Source organism: Nansenia antarctica (assembly GCF_963989245.1).
Source record: "Nansenia antarctica genome assembly, chromosome: 1".
Classification (NCBI taxonomy): Eukaryota; Metazoa; Chordata; class Actinopteri; order Argentiniformes; family Microstomatidae; genus Nansenia; species Nansenia antarctica.
The window spans coordinates 74827132-74840749 of NC_137674.1; the positions used below are offsets into that span (position 1 = coordinate 74827132).

At 48.1% G+C, this 13618-nt stretch overlaps 1 protein-coding gene across 2 annotated transcripts in view; it reads right to left on the minus strand.

Annotated features, from left to right (window-relative positions):
• myo1ea (myosin IEa) overlaps positions 1–13618 on the minus strand; it is a 56568-nt gene that overhangs the window by 18106 nt on the left and 24844 nt on the right. For both annotated transcript variants that reach the window (XM_080542367.1, XM_080542366.1), the window contains exons 6-15: positions 11818–11907; positions 10738–10869; positions 9945–10079; positions 9078–9210; positions 6861–7057; positions 6669–6749; positions 3779–3865; positions 3581–3667; positions 2232–2399; positions 1265–1350 (exon numbers count right to left, since the gene is read on the minus strand). In XM_080542367.1, the coding sequence (XP_080398493.1) occupies positions 1265–1350; positions 2232–2399; positions 3581–3667; positions 3779–3865; positions 6669–6749; positions 6861–7057; positions 9078–9210; positions 9945–10079; positions 10738–10869; positions 11818–11907 (1196 nt within the window). The remainder of the gene's footprint in view (positions 1–1264; positions 1351–2231; positions 2400–3580; positions 3668–3778; positions 3866–6668; positions 6750–6860; positions 7058–9077; positions 9211–9944; positions 10080–10737; positions 10870–11817; positions 11908–13618) is intronic.

Sequence of the window (13618 nt, forward strand, 5' to 3'; positions counted from 1 at the left end):
GATTTGTGAAAGTCAGTATGTAGCACATAGTTGCAAGCATTCCAGAACCTCAGGGTCCTCTCCAGTTCTGATCTCACACTCAATCACTAGAAGAGCTCTAAATGCCTCAACTGCTCCTTCTGCAGTACTTTGAATTCTTCATTGAAAACAACAAGCATGCAACATTGTAAAGGTTTAAGTACTAACTACTTAGGGATTTGGGGGGGGGGGGGGGGGGGGGGGATTTGCAAGCATACTATTCAGCCTGAACATACACAGGGGGGACTTTCAGATATGTTGAATATAATAGCTGCTATGACTTGTTTATAAGATGAGATTCTAGTGTTTGCACATAAGCAGAGGATGAAAACTCATGTTCATGATCAAGTCTACTATCTTCCCCCATATGAGTATTTGTCTGGTCTTAAACTTTGTAATCAAGTCCAGGGGGACATAAGGGAGGATCAGTCGGCTTTGTGTGTGTGCAGATGGACCAGCAGCCCGCTAACAATGTCCAGCTGACAATAATGATCTTTTCTTTCTTCTCAGTGCAGACCTGCTGCTCTAAGGAATGGGGCTCCTTCCCCTCCACACTTCTTTTGTGTCTGTCTGTCTGTGTGTGTGTGTGTGTGTGTGTGTGTGTGTGTGTGTGTGTGTGTGTGTGTGTATGTGTGTGTGTGTGTGTGTGTGTGTGTGTGTGTGTGTGTACACGTATGTCTGAGAGCACGTGTCTGAATGGGGTCTTGGCATGGACCCCCCCTGCAGGCCCCACAAAGACTTCACACAAAAGGGATGAAGGCAGTGGGGGGGGGGATGAGGGCAGTGGGGGGGGGGGATGAGGGCAGTGGGGGGGTGAGGGTAGTGGGGGCTGTTTGCACAGATGGCCACAGCGGCTCAAAGGAGGCCCAGGAACGCACAAGACGGCCAGGCCAGCCAGCTCCTCAATGCACCGCCTCCCTGGGGAGACTAGGAGTACCAGACCTGAAAGGTCCTGAGCAGACCCCCAAAATACAGATCTGGATAGGGGCAGACGTAGGCAGAGTGAGGGGGCGGGGGGGGGGGGGGGGGGGGGGTTGTTCACCACCCAGCCTTACACACTTCCATTGTGTTGCCTGTTTTCCAGCTGTACCGATTCTCTGCCAGACTCATTGAGATGCATTAATATAGATCAGAATAGAGGACCTTTCTTTTGTGTGGCTTCTAGACTAAACCCTAAGCCCTAGCCTCGCCCTGCGAAGTCCAGTCCCGTCCCTTTAAGCCGACTTAACAGCAACAAGTTACTCACATTTCGCTGCTCTGCATCAACTCGATGAGGTCAGTGAAGAGGACGTCCCTGTTCCTCTCGCAGAACCCCTCCGCGTCGTAGGACACCTGGAGGATAGAGAGTGGCGGTCAGAGGACACAGTTAAACCTTTCTACATTTCTACATTTCTACTGGACCGCTCACCTCAGTCCAGGTGCCCGACTGAGAGTTAAGAATCCGACAAAGACGTCATTGAGGTTTGTTCGTAACGAAACAGTTCTTGATCCCTATCTATATCGACTATGACAGCTGTCTATGAAGGGGGGCGGCGATAGCCTAGAAGTTAGAGAGGCCGGCTAGCAATCGGAAGGTCGCTGGTTCGATTCCCGCCTCAGGAGGGAGCTACATGTGCCCTTGAGCAAGGCACTTAATCCCTAATTGCTCCAGAGGCGCCAACTATGGCGGACCCTGTGCCTAGAGCAAAACAATACCACATCCCAACAATCGACTGACAAGTTCACTGCATGGCAAATAAAACTGTTATAAAAATGTATAATATAAAGCATGTGTATTGATCATTGTTATTGCTCGCGTACTCTAAGATGGCAGGAATGTTCTTGGGAAGTCAGGACACGGATCATTAAACCTGTGGCATGTGGCGTGTACCACGCTGAGACTAGGACACATCTGGAGGCCTTACAGTCCCTGTGACAATCACAGCAGAGACCGTGAGAATGAGACGGAGAGAGGGAGAGAGAGAGAGAGAGGGAACGAGATAAAAAAGAGAGTGAGAAAACAACCGGCGAGAGAAAAAGAGACAGAGTAAGACGACGGGTATGAGAGAGAAAGAGGCCGTGAAAAGACAGGAGGAGAGGGAGGAAGAGATTGGGGGAGAGGTGGAGAAAGACAGAGGAGAGAGTAGGAGAGGGGGCGGGTTAGGGTAAGAGAGAGGAGGGAAAGAGAGAGCGATGAAGAAGAGAGAGAAGGGAGGGAGGGAGGGAGGGCCGACCTTGCCGGCATAGTGGTGGATGATGAAGCCTTGGTTCCAGCTGTTGAAGTGTTCGTGGGAGTTGATGGCGACCCTCAGCTTCTGCAGCATGGTCTGGTCCGCCCCCTCGCCTACCGCATGCATAGTGGCGCACACATCATCCAGGATGCTCATGATACCAGGAGGGTTCTGGGAAAACAACCAAAGACACGGACATAAATAACAATAACGTCTGCAGCTCCAGCATTTCAGCGAAATCAGCATTTCCGTGCACGGTATGATGCGTAACTGTGCAACCAGCCAACTCTCTTTAAACGTTCTCTTTATCCATGGCGAATCAAATCTACTGATCTCACGCAAAGAGTAAGTGATGACCTCATAGCCAATGGGATTGTGCGCTGCTGCAGAACCTTCGGAGCGTAACAGCAGGGGCAATTCAGAATTAGACTACCACATGGCCTTTAAGAACACACACACACACACACACACACACACACACACAGAATGATGTCATCACACACACAGCTGCTGCCCTATCTGGCTCCTCAGTGGCCTTGGACACGGTGGCCAGTGGCCTTCAATGGTCACAGTAGCAGTAGTGTCTTTGGACTGTTGCAAAACTCAGACAACACAGGTTTCTGTCACTGAATAACCGCCAGTAAACTTGTCAGAGACTCCGCCAACTGGGTCTGGTCTACAATCATCAGTAAAGTCAGAGAGAGACTCACTGCTCGGCTGGCTCTCATCTCGTCTTCTTTAAGGCCAGCCCTTGTTGTGGATTTCATGGATTAGCCGTCTCAGCGGGGCGGATAAATCAAATTAAGAGGCATGTCGGCACGTTTGAGGACGTTAGACTGCCGGTCATGGGAAAAGTGGGGAGTCTTGTGTGTGTGGCCCTCATGTAACTCAATTTACTCACGGTTTGTTCTTATTTGGAGCATAAAGACAGCAGGCATAACAAATTAGCGATCTAACACAGCCTTGCAACTGTTCCATATTATAGTATTTGTGTGTCGAGAAGACATACACAGAACAGTTTGTATCTACCAAAAATAAATAAATAAATAGATAATAATAATAATCTTCCTTCTTCTAGGACTAGGACTGCCGATGGCCCCTGGTATCAGCACAGATTACTTTTTCCTGCTATGACTGGTGGATAGTAAGTCAAGCTTTTAGTAAGTAAGTAAGTAAAGCTTTATTTATATAGCGCCTTTCGTACATGAAAGCAACTCAAAGCGCTGTAGATGATAGATGGATAGATGATGGATAGATGATTCACTTCCTTAGTCAAATGGATTTGTTGTGAGTCGCTTTGGTTTAGGCGTCTCCTAAATGCCAGAAATGTAAACAATTGAATGTAAATCTACCAGTTTGCTCTCGATGAGATCACACACGATCTTGTTGTTGAAGTATTCGATAGGAGTCCACCGGATTCCCTCCTGCACGTACTCCTCCTGCATGGAGAGAGAGGGGAGGACAGCGCCGGGGTCAGACGATGACCCTCCACACAGACAAGACAGTACTGACCAGTAACACCAGAACAAGTGAAAAGCTCCAAACATCACCTGCTCGGCTTTGAGTGTCAGCTCGATGAAAATCTGCTGCAGTTTCTCGTTCACGAAGTTGATGCAGAACTGCTCGAAGCCGTTTTTCTAGAAAAAACAAAGAGAGGACAGACGGTGTGAGATGAAACCATTGTCGGAGGCTCAGAGAGGCGAGTCATAATGTATACATGTGACCACAAAGCACTGGGGATATCCTCTGGGCTTCCTGAATGGGCCTTGTTTATGAGGGAGGGGTTATCTAGGTCCGCCTGGCATTGCGGGAGGAAACCATACAATACAGTATAGCCACCACAGTACACTTTGTCTGTTATACAGTAAAGCCACAGTTTCCCCTCTCTGCACCTCTCCACACTTAACACACACGGTTGATTTTCTCTGTTTTTCGTTCATAATTGCGGTGGACAGAGAACCTGGACCTCACCCAATCAAACCAGTTGACTTTGCTTCATGGAATCTTATCGAAACGTTTTGTCTAAACACGCAGCACATGTATTAATAATGGAATGGAATGGACTTTATTGTCATTGCTACAGTACAGGTACCAAACAACGAAATTTAGGAGGGGTGGCTCCCCTGGTGTTAGGAAAGGAAAAAAAAAAAAAACGTAAAAAAAAAAAAAACACAAGAAGGGAAGGAGCTGGTCTACATAAATAAAGGCTATGTACACTATCCACTGTACTATACTGTACAGATAGACGACTAGGGTTGTCATATTGCACAATAGTATTGTTTCACGTTATTTAAAGTGTCACAGTTTGCAGGCTTGAAATGTACATGTTTGTGCCTCAGCACTACACCTGATTTTTTCAGTCCAGCAGCTGCCATACAATCCGTCCAGACTGTCCAGGGCCCAGAACTTAGGTCTTTGCTGTGTTCAGGGCCTGGACGGCCCTGTGGTAGAAGCTGTTCTTCAGTCTGTTTGTCTTTGCGGCCAGGGTCCTGAACCGCCTTTTCGAGGGCAGCCTGGTAAAGTGTTCGTACCCAGGGTGGGTCGGGTCCCTGGAGATCTTGGAGGCCTTCCTGACGGCGTGTGTTGTACAGCTCTTCCAGAGAGGGGAGGGGGGCGCCGGTGATCTTCTGTGCTGTTCTCACGACTCTCTGTAGCGCATTTCTCTCCGCTGTTGTGCAGCTGGAGAACCAGTTGCAGATGCCGTAGGTGAGGATGCTCTCCACTGCGCCGCGGTAGAAGGTCATTAGGTCAAGTTATAATAATAACTTGGATTTATATAGCGCCTTTCTTAAAACCCAAGGACGCTTTACAATTCTGCAGGAAATGGGCAGACAGACAAAACAGAAAACAAACAAAACAAAACAGAAACAGTGACTAGGGGCCGAAGGCCTTGGTGAACAGATGGGTTTTGAGGGCTGATTTGAAGGAGTCCAGGGTGGGGGCATTGCGGATCACTATGAGGAGAGAGTTCCACCGAGGGTAGGTGGAGCCACGCTGAAGGCTCTGTCCCCAAAGGTCCGTAGGTTGGTGCGGGGGGTGGACAGCAGGCCCATGTCTGAGGACCACAGGTTCCGGGAAGGGGTATGTTGGGAGAGGAGGTCAGGTAGGTACTGGGGGACGCAGAACGATTATGTATGTGATGCGGAACTTGACCGGAAGCCAGTGGAGGTGAATGAGGGTGGAGGTGATGTGCTGCCAGAGCTTGGTGTGTGTGAGAACCCTGGCAGCTGAGTTCTGCACATACTGGAGCCTGTCCAGGGCTTTGCTGGGTACCCCGAACAGGACTCCGTTGCAGTAATCCAGACGGGAGGTGATACAGGCATGTATGAGGGTTTCGGCCACAGAGTCTGTGAGGGACGGTCTGAGTCTTGTTTTTTAGGTGGAAGAAGGCAATTTTGGTGATGGATTTGATGTGGGACTGGAAGGAAAGGGTGAAGTTAATGATGACACCCAGGTTGCGGACTTCAGGGGATGGAGAGATGATGCAACCGTCGACCTGGAGGAGAAAGTCGCCAACCTTCCTAAGCAGTGCCTTGGGTGCCACGACCATGAGCTCAGTCTTTTTGGTATTGAGTTTCAGAAGTTTAGCTGACATCCATGATTTTATTTTGAGGAGGCAATTGACCAGAGATTGAGGAGGGAGCAGGGAGGATGGTGTAGTGCTGAGTTATAGTTGGGTGTCATCAGCATAGGAGTGGAAGTTTAGGTCATGGGGACAGATGATCTGACCGAGGCGAAGCATGTAGATGGTGAAGAGGAGGGGTCCAAGCACAGAGCTTGAGGCACACCTTGGGTGACTGGGGCTGGGGAGGAACTGGAGCCGTTTATTGTGATAAATTGTTTCCTGTTTGAGAGGTAGGACTGAAACCAGGAGAGCGCTGTACCAGTGAGGCCTAGGTGATCAGCTAGGCGTTTGAGGAGGGTAATATGGGAGACTGTGTCGAAGGCTGCCGAGAGGTCGAGGAGGATGAGTATGCTGATGTGGCCACAGTCAGCAGTGATGAGAAGATCATTGGTGATCTTAATGAGGACGGTCTCAGTGCTGTGGTGAGTTCTGAAACCGGACTGTAAGATTATCAGTGCTCTCAGGTACTACTGCTTTGACTCTGTAACCCCCAACGACACCCAACTTGTTCCATTTAATGACATAATCAAGTCCAATCCCATCAACAATCCAAGGGGGCATTAGTAAGACCCTCTCATTATGCAAACGACACAAACAGATAATCAGATTACAAAGGCACATTAAAAGACTGCTGTCTGTCTCAATCAAGAGATGGGACATAATCCACACACTCTGGAGAGCAGTCTGATCCTCAGGCTATAAGCTGTTTATGCCCATCAGGCATAAGTTTATAATCATTAGCCTAATGTACGTGTGCGGATGGTGAGTACTGTAGCTGAAATACAGTGGCCATGTATCCATCCAAGAAAACTTACTTGGAATATTTCAAATCCATAAATATCCAACACCCCGATATTCAACTCCTCTTCATGCTTCACGATGGCTTTGTTGATGGACTGAAAAGAAAAAAGAAAAATGTTACGTTATGGTTTTGACCATTTGAGAGAGGTCTTGACGTCATTGTGTGATCCTGAACGTGTCGCGGTGAGGGTGTTTTCTGTTTCTACCTCCACTAGGAAGTCAAACAGGCGTGAGTGCAGGGCCTTGGAGAGGGCATCACGCGTGTAACAGGCCTGCTCCACGTTCAGTGTCACGTCGATGGACTCCAACGCGCTTCCCCACTTGCTGTCCATTTTCCGGCTGGTCAACTTCTCCTTCAGTCGCTTCTGGTCGATCCCCAGCAGGAACGCAGGGAAGGCCAGGACTAGAGAGAGAGAGAGAGAGAGAGAGAGAGAGAGAGAGAGAGAGAGAGAGAGAGAGAGAGAGAGAGAGAGAGAGAGAGAGAGAGAGAGAGAGAGAAGAGAGAGAAGGGAAAAGAAAAGGAGAGAGAGACTGTCAGATACATTTTGTTTTTAAGTCATACTCATGCAACTAAAACAGCAGTATATTCCGCGTATGTTCAATATATATATATATATTTTAAATGGTTCGATACCACAATGTAATCAAGTGTGCATAACGATTCCAATCTCCCTCCCTGCTGTCGCCACAGCAATTGGGCTCTACTAAAAGCCTGAGGCTGCGTGCCGCGGCCCATTAAGGCTAACCTGGCGTTCACACTGTCCCCTGGGAGCCCCTCCCTGCCTAATTACTATGAGTCACTTCCCCTAAAAGGAAGTTGCTCTCCCCGGCCTGCCTGTCTGATGGTGTCTGAGAATGCGCTGGACGGCTCAAGTAGCCTCCATCTGAGACGCACCGAACGGCGTACACACCGCGGGCCAAGTCCGTCCTCGGCACCTCGCCGTGGTGTTTGCAACTGTCGTCTGACGACCCCCCCCCCCCCCTCTCTCTCTCTCATAGAGAGGAGATGGACGCGATCACTGACCCAAAATAATCATCACAACCAGTCTGATGTTTAGAGAGTGTATTTGTATACGGGTGTAGTCTTTACTTTTCTTTCTAGTGGATCTGAGGCATGGATTTGTTTGGATGAGCGTAAGCAGATGTTGATGTGGAGTTTGTTGGTGTGGTTTTTATATGGGGCACCAGGGGTCTTGATATGTGAAACACATTGCAGTGCAGTGCAGACAGGAAGTGAGACTAGGGGAGGGGGGGGTACAGGAGGGGGGGGGACAGGAAACGCAGAGATTAGGGAACGCTGGCGCAGAACAGACCATGGCTTTGTAACCTGGCAACCGGAGGGACTCTCAACTGAACTGCATCATTCAGGCTGGATGGGTGGGAGAGGTGGGCCGGGGAGATGTAGGGGAGTGGGTGGGTGGGTGGGTGGGGTGGGGGGGGGGGAGAGAGAGAGAGAGAGAGAGAAAGAGAAAGAGAGAGAGCAGGAAAAAAAAGCAGGACAGGAAGAGAGCTGCATTTCTCAGAGTAATTTTAGTCCTGTGATGTAATACAGCCAGACCTTAGGAAATTGGTGTTTTATTTTCTGGAGTAATTCATCGTGGTCTGGGCGCTTGGCTGCAGCCCTGCATTAACACAATGCAGCTTTGGGGAGTAAAATCACTCGGCAGGCCTGAGAACCGTGCTCTCCCCAACCGTCCCATAAAGGGCAGCCCAGGACACTGCAGAGGAGCCGTCATAAAAGAGGCAGGGGCAGATGCCAGGCTGCAGGCTAGGGAACGCACAGTCTCTCACTTTTAACTGCTTTTCAAATCTGAACGCTGGCTCCCTCCCCTCTGCCCCCGTTTACTCCCTGCACAGACCTGCCAGGACTAGGTCGGTGGGTAAGATACGTACTAATAGCTCCAGCTAAGCTATGTGCTATATGGTAATAGCTCCAGCTAAGCTATGTGCTATATGTTAACAGGTCCAGCTAAGCTATGTGCTATATCGTGAGCTTAGAATTATAAGGTTCTATCTCCGTTTAGGGTAGTTCAGAGATATTGAGCGTCAATGTTTTTACATCCCATTATGTTTTGTGAGATGGAACCTTTGTATTTTATTAATTACTAACTAAAACATTTCAACATTTTAAAAATAACACCACACAGGCATTAATAAACACCTAATGGATCAGATTATGTAAAAAACTAAATTTTGACCAAAAATTTACATAGAACCGTATAATTCTAACGTCATATGTTAATAGCTCCAGCTAAGCTATGTGCTATATGTTAATAGCTCCAGCTAAGCTATGTGCTATAAGTTAATAGCTCCAGCTAAGCTATGTGCTATATGGTAATAGGTCCAGCTAAGGTCCAGCTAGCCCTCTGACACAAACACACAGACCAGACCAGAACAGAACAGAGGCGCTGCGGTTAACCTACACTCCTCGCTCTCCACGGCAGCGTAGTTTCCCGCCTCCTTGAAGTTGATGTTCCCGAGGTGCAGAACTCCGGCTACGATCTGCAGGACCAGGGCGCGGTCCTCCCCTGAGATGCCAATCACCTCCATGGCATGCTGGAGGAGAGAAGAGACGGAGCACGTTAACCCAGGGGGCCTGCAATGTGTGTTCACTTTACACCCGCGGTACCTACATCACGTCCTCTAATTACTGGTGTTGTGGTTTCACGGGTAAACAGAAACAGGTGGAGGTGTTGGACTGAATGGAAACACAGGAGGAGAACGGAGGAGAGGCCGTGGAGAAGAGGAGGAAAGAGGAGGATGATGATAGAGAATAACCACGGGAAAGTGATAGTGACACACTATGAGTAGTGTCGGGAATAGTGACTCCGGTTGATGAGTGATTGTGGTCGATTCGTCAGTTACACGATGCAGTTTTACAGTTGCCAGATCAGTTAAAAGGCTGCCCGATCAGGCCGTCTTGTCTCTTTCCCCAGAAGGATGTGTTTTGTCTTAGGCCAAGCTGCTTCTGGTGTCATTCATACTCAGCATGGTAAACATGTTGACCTCGATGGTACGATAAGACCAAGAGCAGGGGGGGGGGGGGGGGGGGGGGGGGGGCTGAGCGAGGTCATTAAGAGTCGCTGTCTCTGGTACTTTTCCACTGTTTAAAACTGAGGGCCGGCACCCTTGTACACACAGTGAGTTAAATCCTTGAAAGACACCTGTGATCTGATCTCATCCCTTGACTCCACACCTCACACCTGAATCCAAGATCTCCCAACAGAAGTTGGAACATTGTATCGATATAATTACAAAGAAATAGCTAAAGAAAAACAAAGAAAACATACCATAGTCTCCTGAAAGTCACTCTTGTCGTTGATGTCGTCCACCTTGTAGGAGCCAGACTGGTTGAGGTAATTGTAGTAATCGAGGCTTGTGATTCCCAGGCTACTCTTCTGTTCTCCACTGGCTCCTTCTATCACCTGCGCAAAAACATCAGAGAGTGGAGAAGATTAGACTCCTATAGAGTAGGAGTGATGGCATGTTGGCACATTAAAGGATGTTAGGACTGCTGGTCTTGGGGAGAGCAGGGAGTCCTGTACGTGGCCATCGTGTGATTCAACGTACAGCTGGTTTGCTCTTATTTGTACAGCAATGTTAGACTCGATCAATGGTCTAATGGTGGCTTTCTATCTGTAACCTCACATAGGTGGTTGGATGGTTGGCACCATCCATTTCCATCCATTCTCACGGTCTATTCTGTATTCAGCTTTTATGTGTTACGGACATTGCATCATGGGAAGGCTGAACTGCCCCCAGTCTTCCAGGGACCTTGAGCGGTACACAGTCAGAACAGCTCGACCCGCTTTCAGGAGCACTTGTAACTGTTCAGGACAATTCTGCTGTTCAGAATTTCACTCACTCACACTCACACTCACACTCACACTCACACTCACACTCACACTCACACTCACACTCACACTCACACTCACACTCACACTCACACTCACACTCACACACACACACACACACACACACACACACACACACACAGTACGCCAATTTCGGCCCATTTTCTCCTCAGCTCTCACATAAACGCAGATATGACAAACACAAACCATGTGACCCGAGTGAACCCACCTGATAGAATATATGGAAACTCCTCTCCCCAGGATTCCTCATGACCACGCGCGATTTCTCCAACAGGAAGTTGGAGATTTTCCCTCCGTCTGGCTCGCCGCCGGAGCTGAACTGGATCTCAAAGTATTTCCCCTGAAGGATGAGAGCACGGAGCTTTAGTATCAGAGAGGGCCGCCCTAGAGCTGAAACCCAGAGCTCTCTGAGTCAGGGGGAAATAACAGTCATGGCAAGGCCTGAGCTCCAGGCACACACCTGCGGCCCACTAGTGTGTGTGTTTGTGTGTGTGTGTGTGTGTGAGGCAGACCTCTCTCTCTCTCTCTCCATCTCCATCTCTCCCTGTCTCTCCCTCTCCCCCTCTCATCCTCCCCCTCCTCTCTCCCCGACTCCCTCCCCCTCTCTCCCCTTCTCCCTCCCCATAATGTAATGTCTATCCCAGTCCCCGGCAGGCTGTAGCCCCAGCGTGCTGTGAGACACCCCTCCTCCAGAGAGACGTCTGCTACAGCAGGTCTTCTCAGGCCATATGTGTCAAAACTAATTTATTTCCCCCTCAAACTGGACCAGAAAAACTAAGAACTCAGACAATACTCCCCTTCTCTGTTAACCTGAATGCTAGACTCACCACTAAGCTCTGTTGTGAAACATTGGCTGCTTAACAATGGCAAAAAAAAGTATCCCGCTATTTCTCCTTCCAGGCTGACTAACTGTGTTAATATGTGCATACGAACTGTTTTTCTATGTGAATCCTTCCCTTGCTCCCCTGAGTCAGCCGTCTGTCTGTGCACCAGTGTGTCCCCACAGACCTGGTTAACCGAGCCACACTTGAGGCCAGCCAGGCCGGCCAAGAGGAGACAGGAGAAGGCAGTAACACGCTTTATAAAGAGAGGAGTAAAGCCTATACTAGTAATTCACTATCTCCTATTTTTTTTCTTCCTCCTCTCCACATCTTGACTCTATTTGAACTGGACATCCTTATGTTTGCTTTGGTTTGCCGGAAAAAGTCTGTAGAGCAAGTTTCAAATCAAGCCAGGGCAAAAAAGGCAGTGCCAACAACAAAGCATTGAAGAGAGATGGAACTCTTACAAATCTGCTGGAGTTGTTGTTCCTCACTGTCTTGGCGTTGCCAAAGGCCTCCAGGAGAGGGTTGGACTGGAGGATGATATCTTTGACGTGCTGCAGGGGGGACGGCCACAGACAGACAGACAGACAGACAGTAGGCTGTTACACTGACTGACGGCTATGGTATAGACAGAGGGAGGGTGAGGAGACACTACATTATCTCTGGAACTTTCCACAGGCGCGCACACACACACACACACACACACACACACACACACGTATACACGCATACACACACACACATATACACGCATACACACACACACACACACGCATAAACACACACACATGCACACACACACACGCACACACACCACAGCGTCTGGAGCACTTGATCTTTCCCATGAGCCATCTGCAGCTCCATCTACAGCCACATGCGTTTTTAATCAACACAGGGAGACAGAACTATGCACCCTTCCGTTATGGTATGCAGGAGTGGAGTGGTAGCATTTCTTGGAATCCTTTTTGTCCCTGAACTATTGTCCTTCATGAAAAAACATTAGTGGCAAACCGGTTCTAGTTGAACAGCTTTTTGTACTTACCTCAGGGCTCAGGAAAACCTAGAGCTTACATATTTATGGAACTAATCAACCTGTTCTGTGACAGAACCCTGAGACATAAAAACGCTTACAGTAAAGATACACAGTCTCAGACTTATAGGCATGTACACTCACTGACCACTATATTAGGAACACCTGCACACCTTCTCATTCAATCAGATGGTGTAATGGTGTGGGGAATGTTTTCTTGGCACATTTTGGGCCTCTTAATACCAATCAATCATCGACTGAATGCCACAGCCTAGTCTGCCTAGTTTGAGTATTGTTGCTGACCATCGGTGTATCCCTTCATGGCCTCAATTTACCCATCTAATGGCAACTTCCATGATAATAATGTACCATGTCACAAAGCAAAAGTCACAAACTGGTTTCATGACAATGAGTTCAGTGTTCATCAGTAGCCTTCCCAGTCACTGGATCTAAATCGAATAGAACACCTCTAGAACGGGAATTTCTATTGAATGTATTTGTTGGAAGTCGCTTTACACAAAGGCGTCTGCTAAATGCCAAAAAATGTAAATGAAATGTAAATGTAACAGGAGGTTCACAGCTTCAAAGTGAAAGCATCTGAAAAATCTGCAGGAGTTGCACGATGCAATCATGTCATCATGGACCAGAATCCCATTTTGTGGACATCTTGTGGAATCAATGGCACGAAGAATTGAGGCTGTTTTGAGAGCAAAGGGAGGCCCTACCCAGTATTTGTATAGCGTTCCTAATAAAGTGTTCAGTGAATGTATATTTCACTATGTTAATAATCAGAGACCAGGACTAAAGTCTTGTGACAGAGGTCTCTCACACACACACACACACACATACACATACACACACACACACACACACACACACACACACACACACACTACATGTATATTTTACATCTACATTTTAGACATTTAGCAGACACCTTTGTCCAAAGCGGCTTACATCAAGTACATTTGTTTAAGTAAGTGAACCTAACATCAGTCATCAAGTGAAACAAATCTATGCTAGGACCTGGGTCCATTGGCAGTCAAAATGCTAGAAGAAGAATTACTTTGTTTTGTTTTGTTTTTTTCAGTAGAGAAACTACATGCATGTCTGTACATGTAAACACATGAGAGCACACAATGCACACATACCACATACACACAGGAGTAGGGGTCACTATGAGAGAGAGAGAGGTGATGGGGACATCAGAGAGATCTGACAAAGCTAAACGGGGG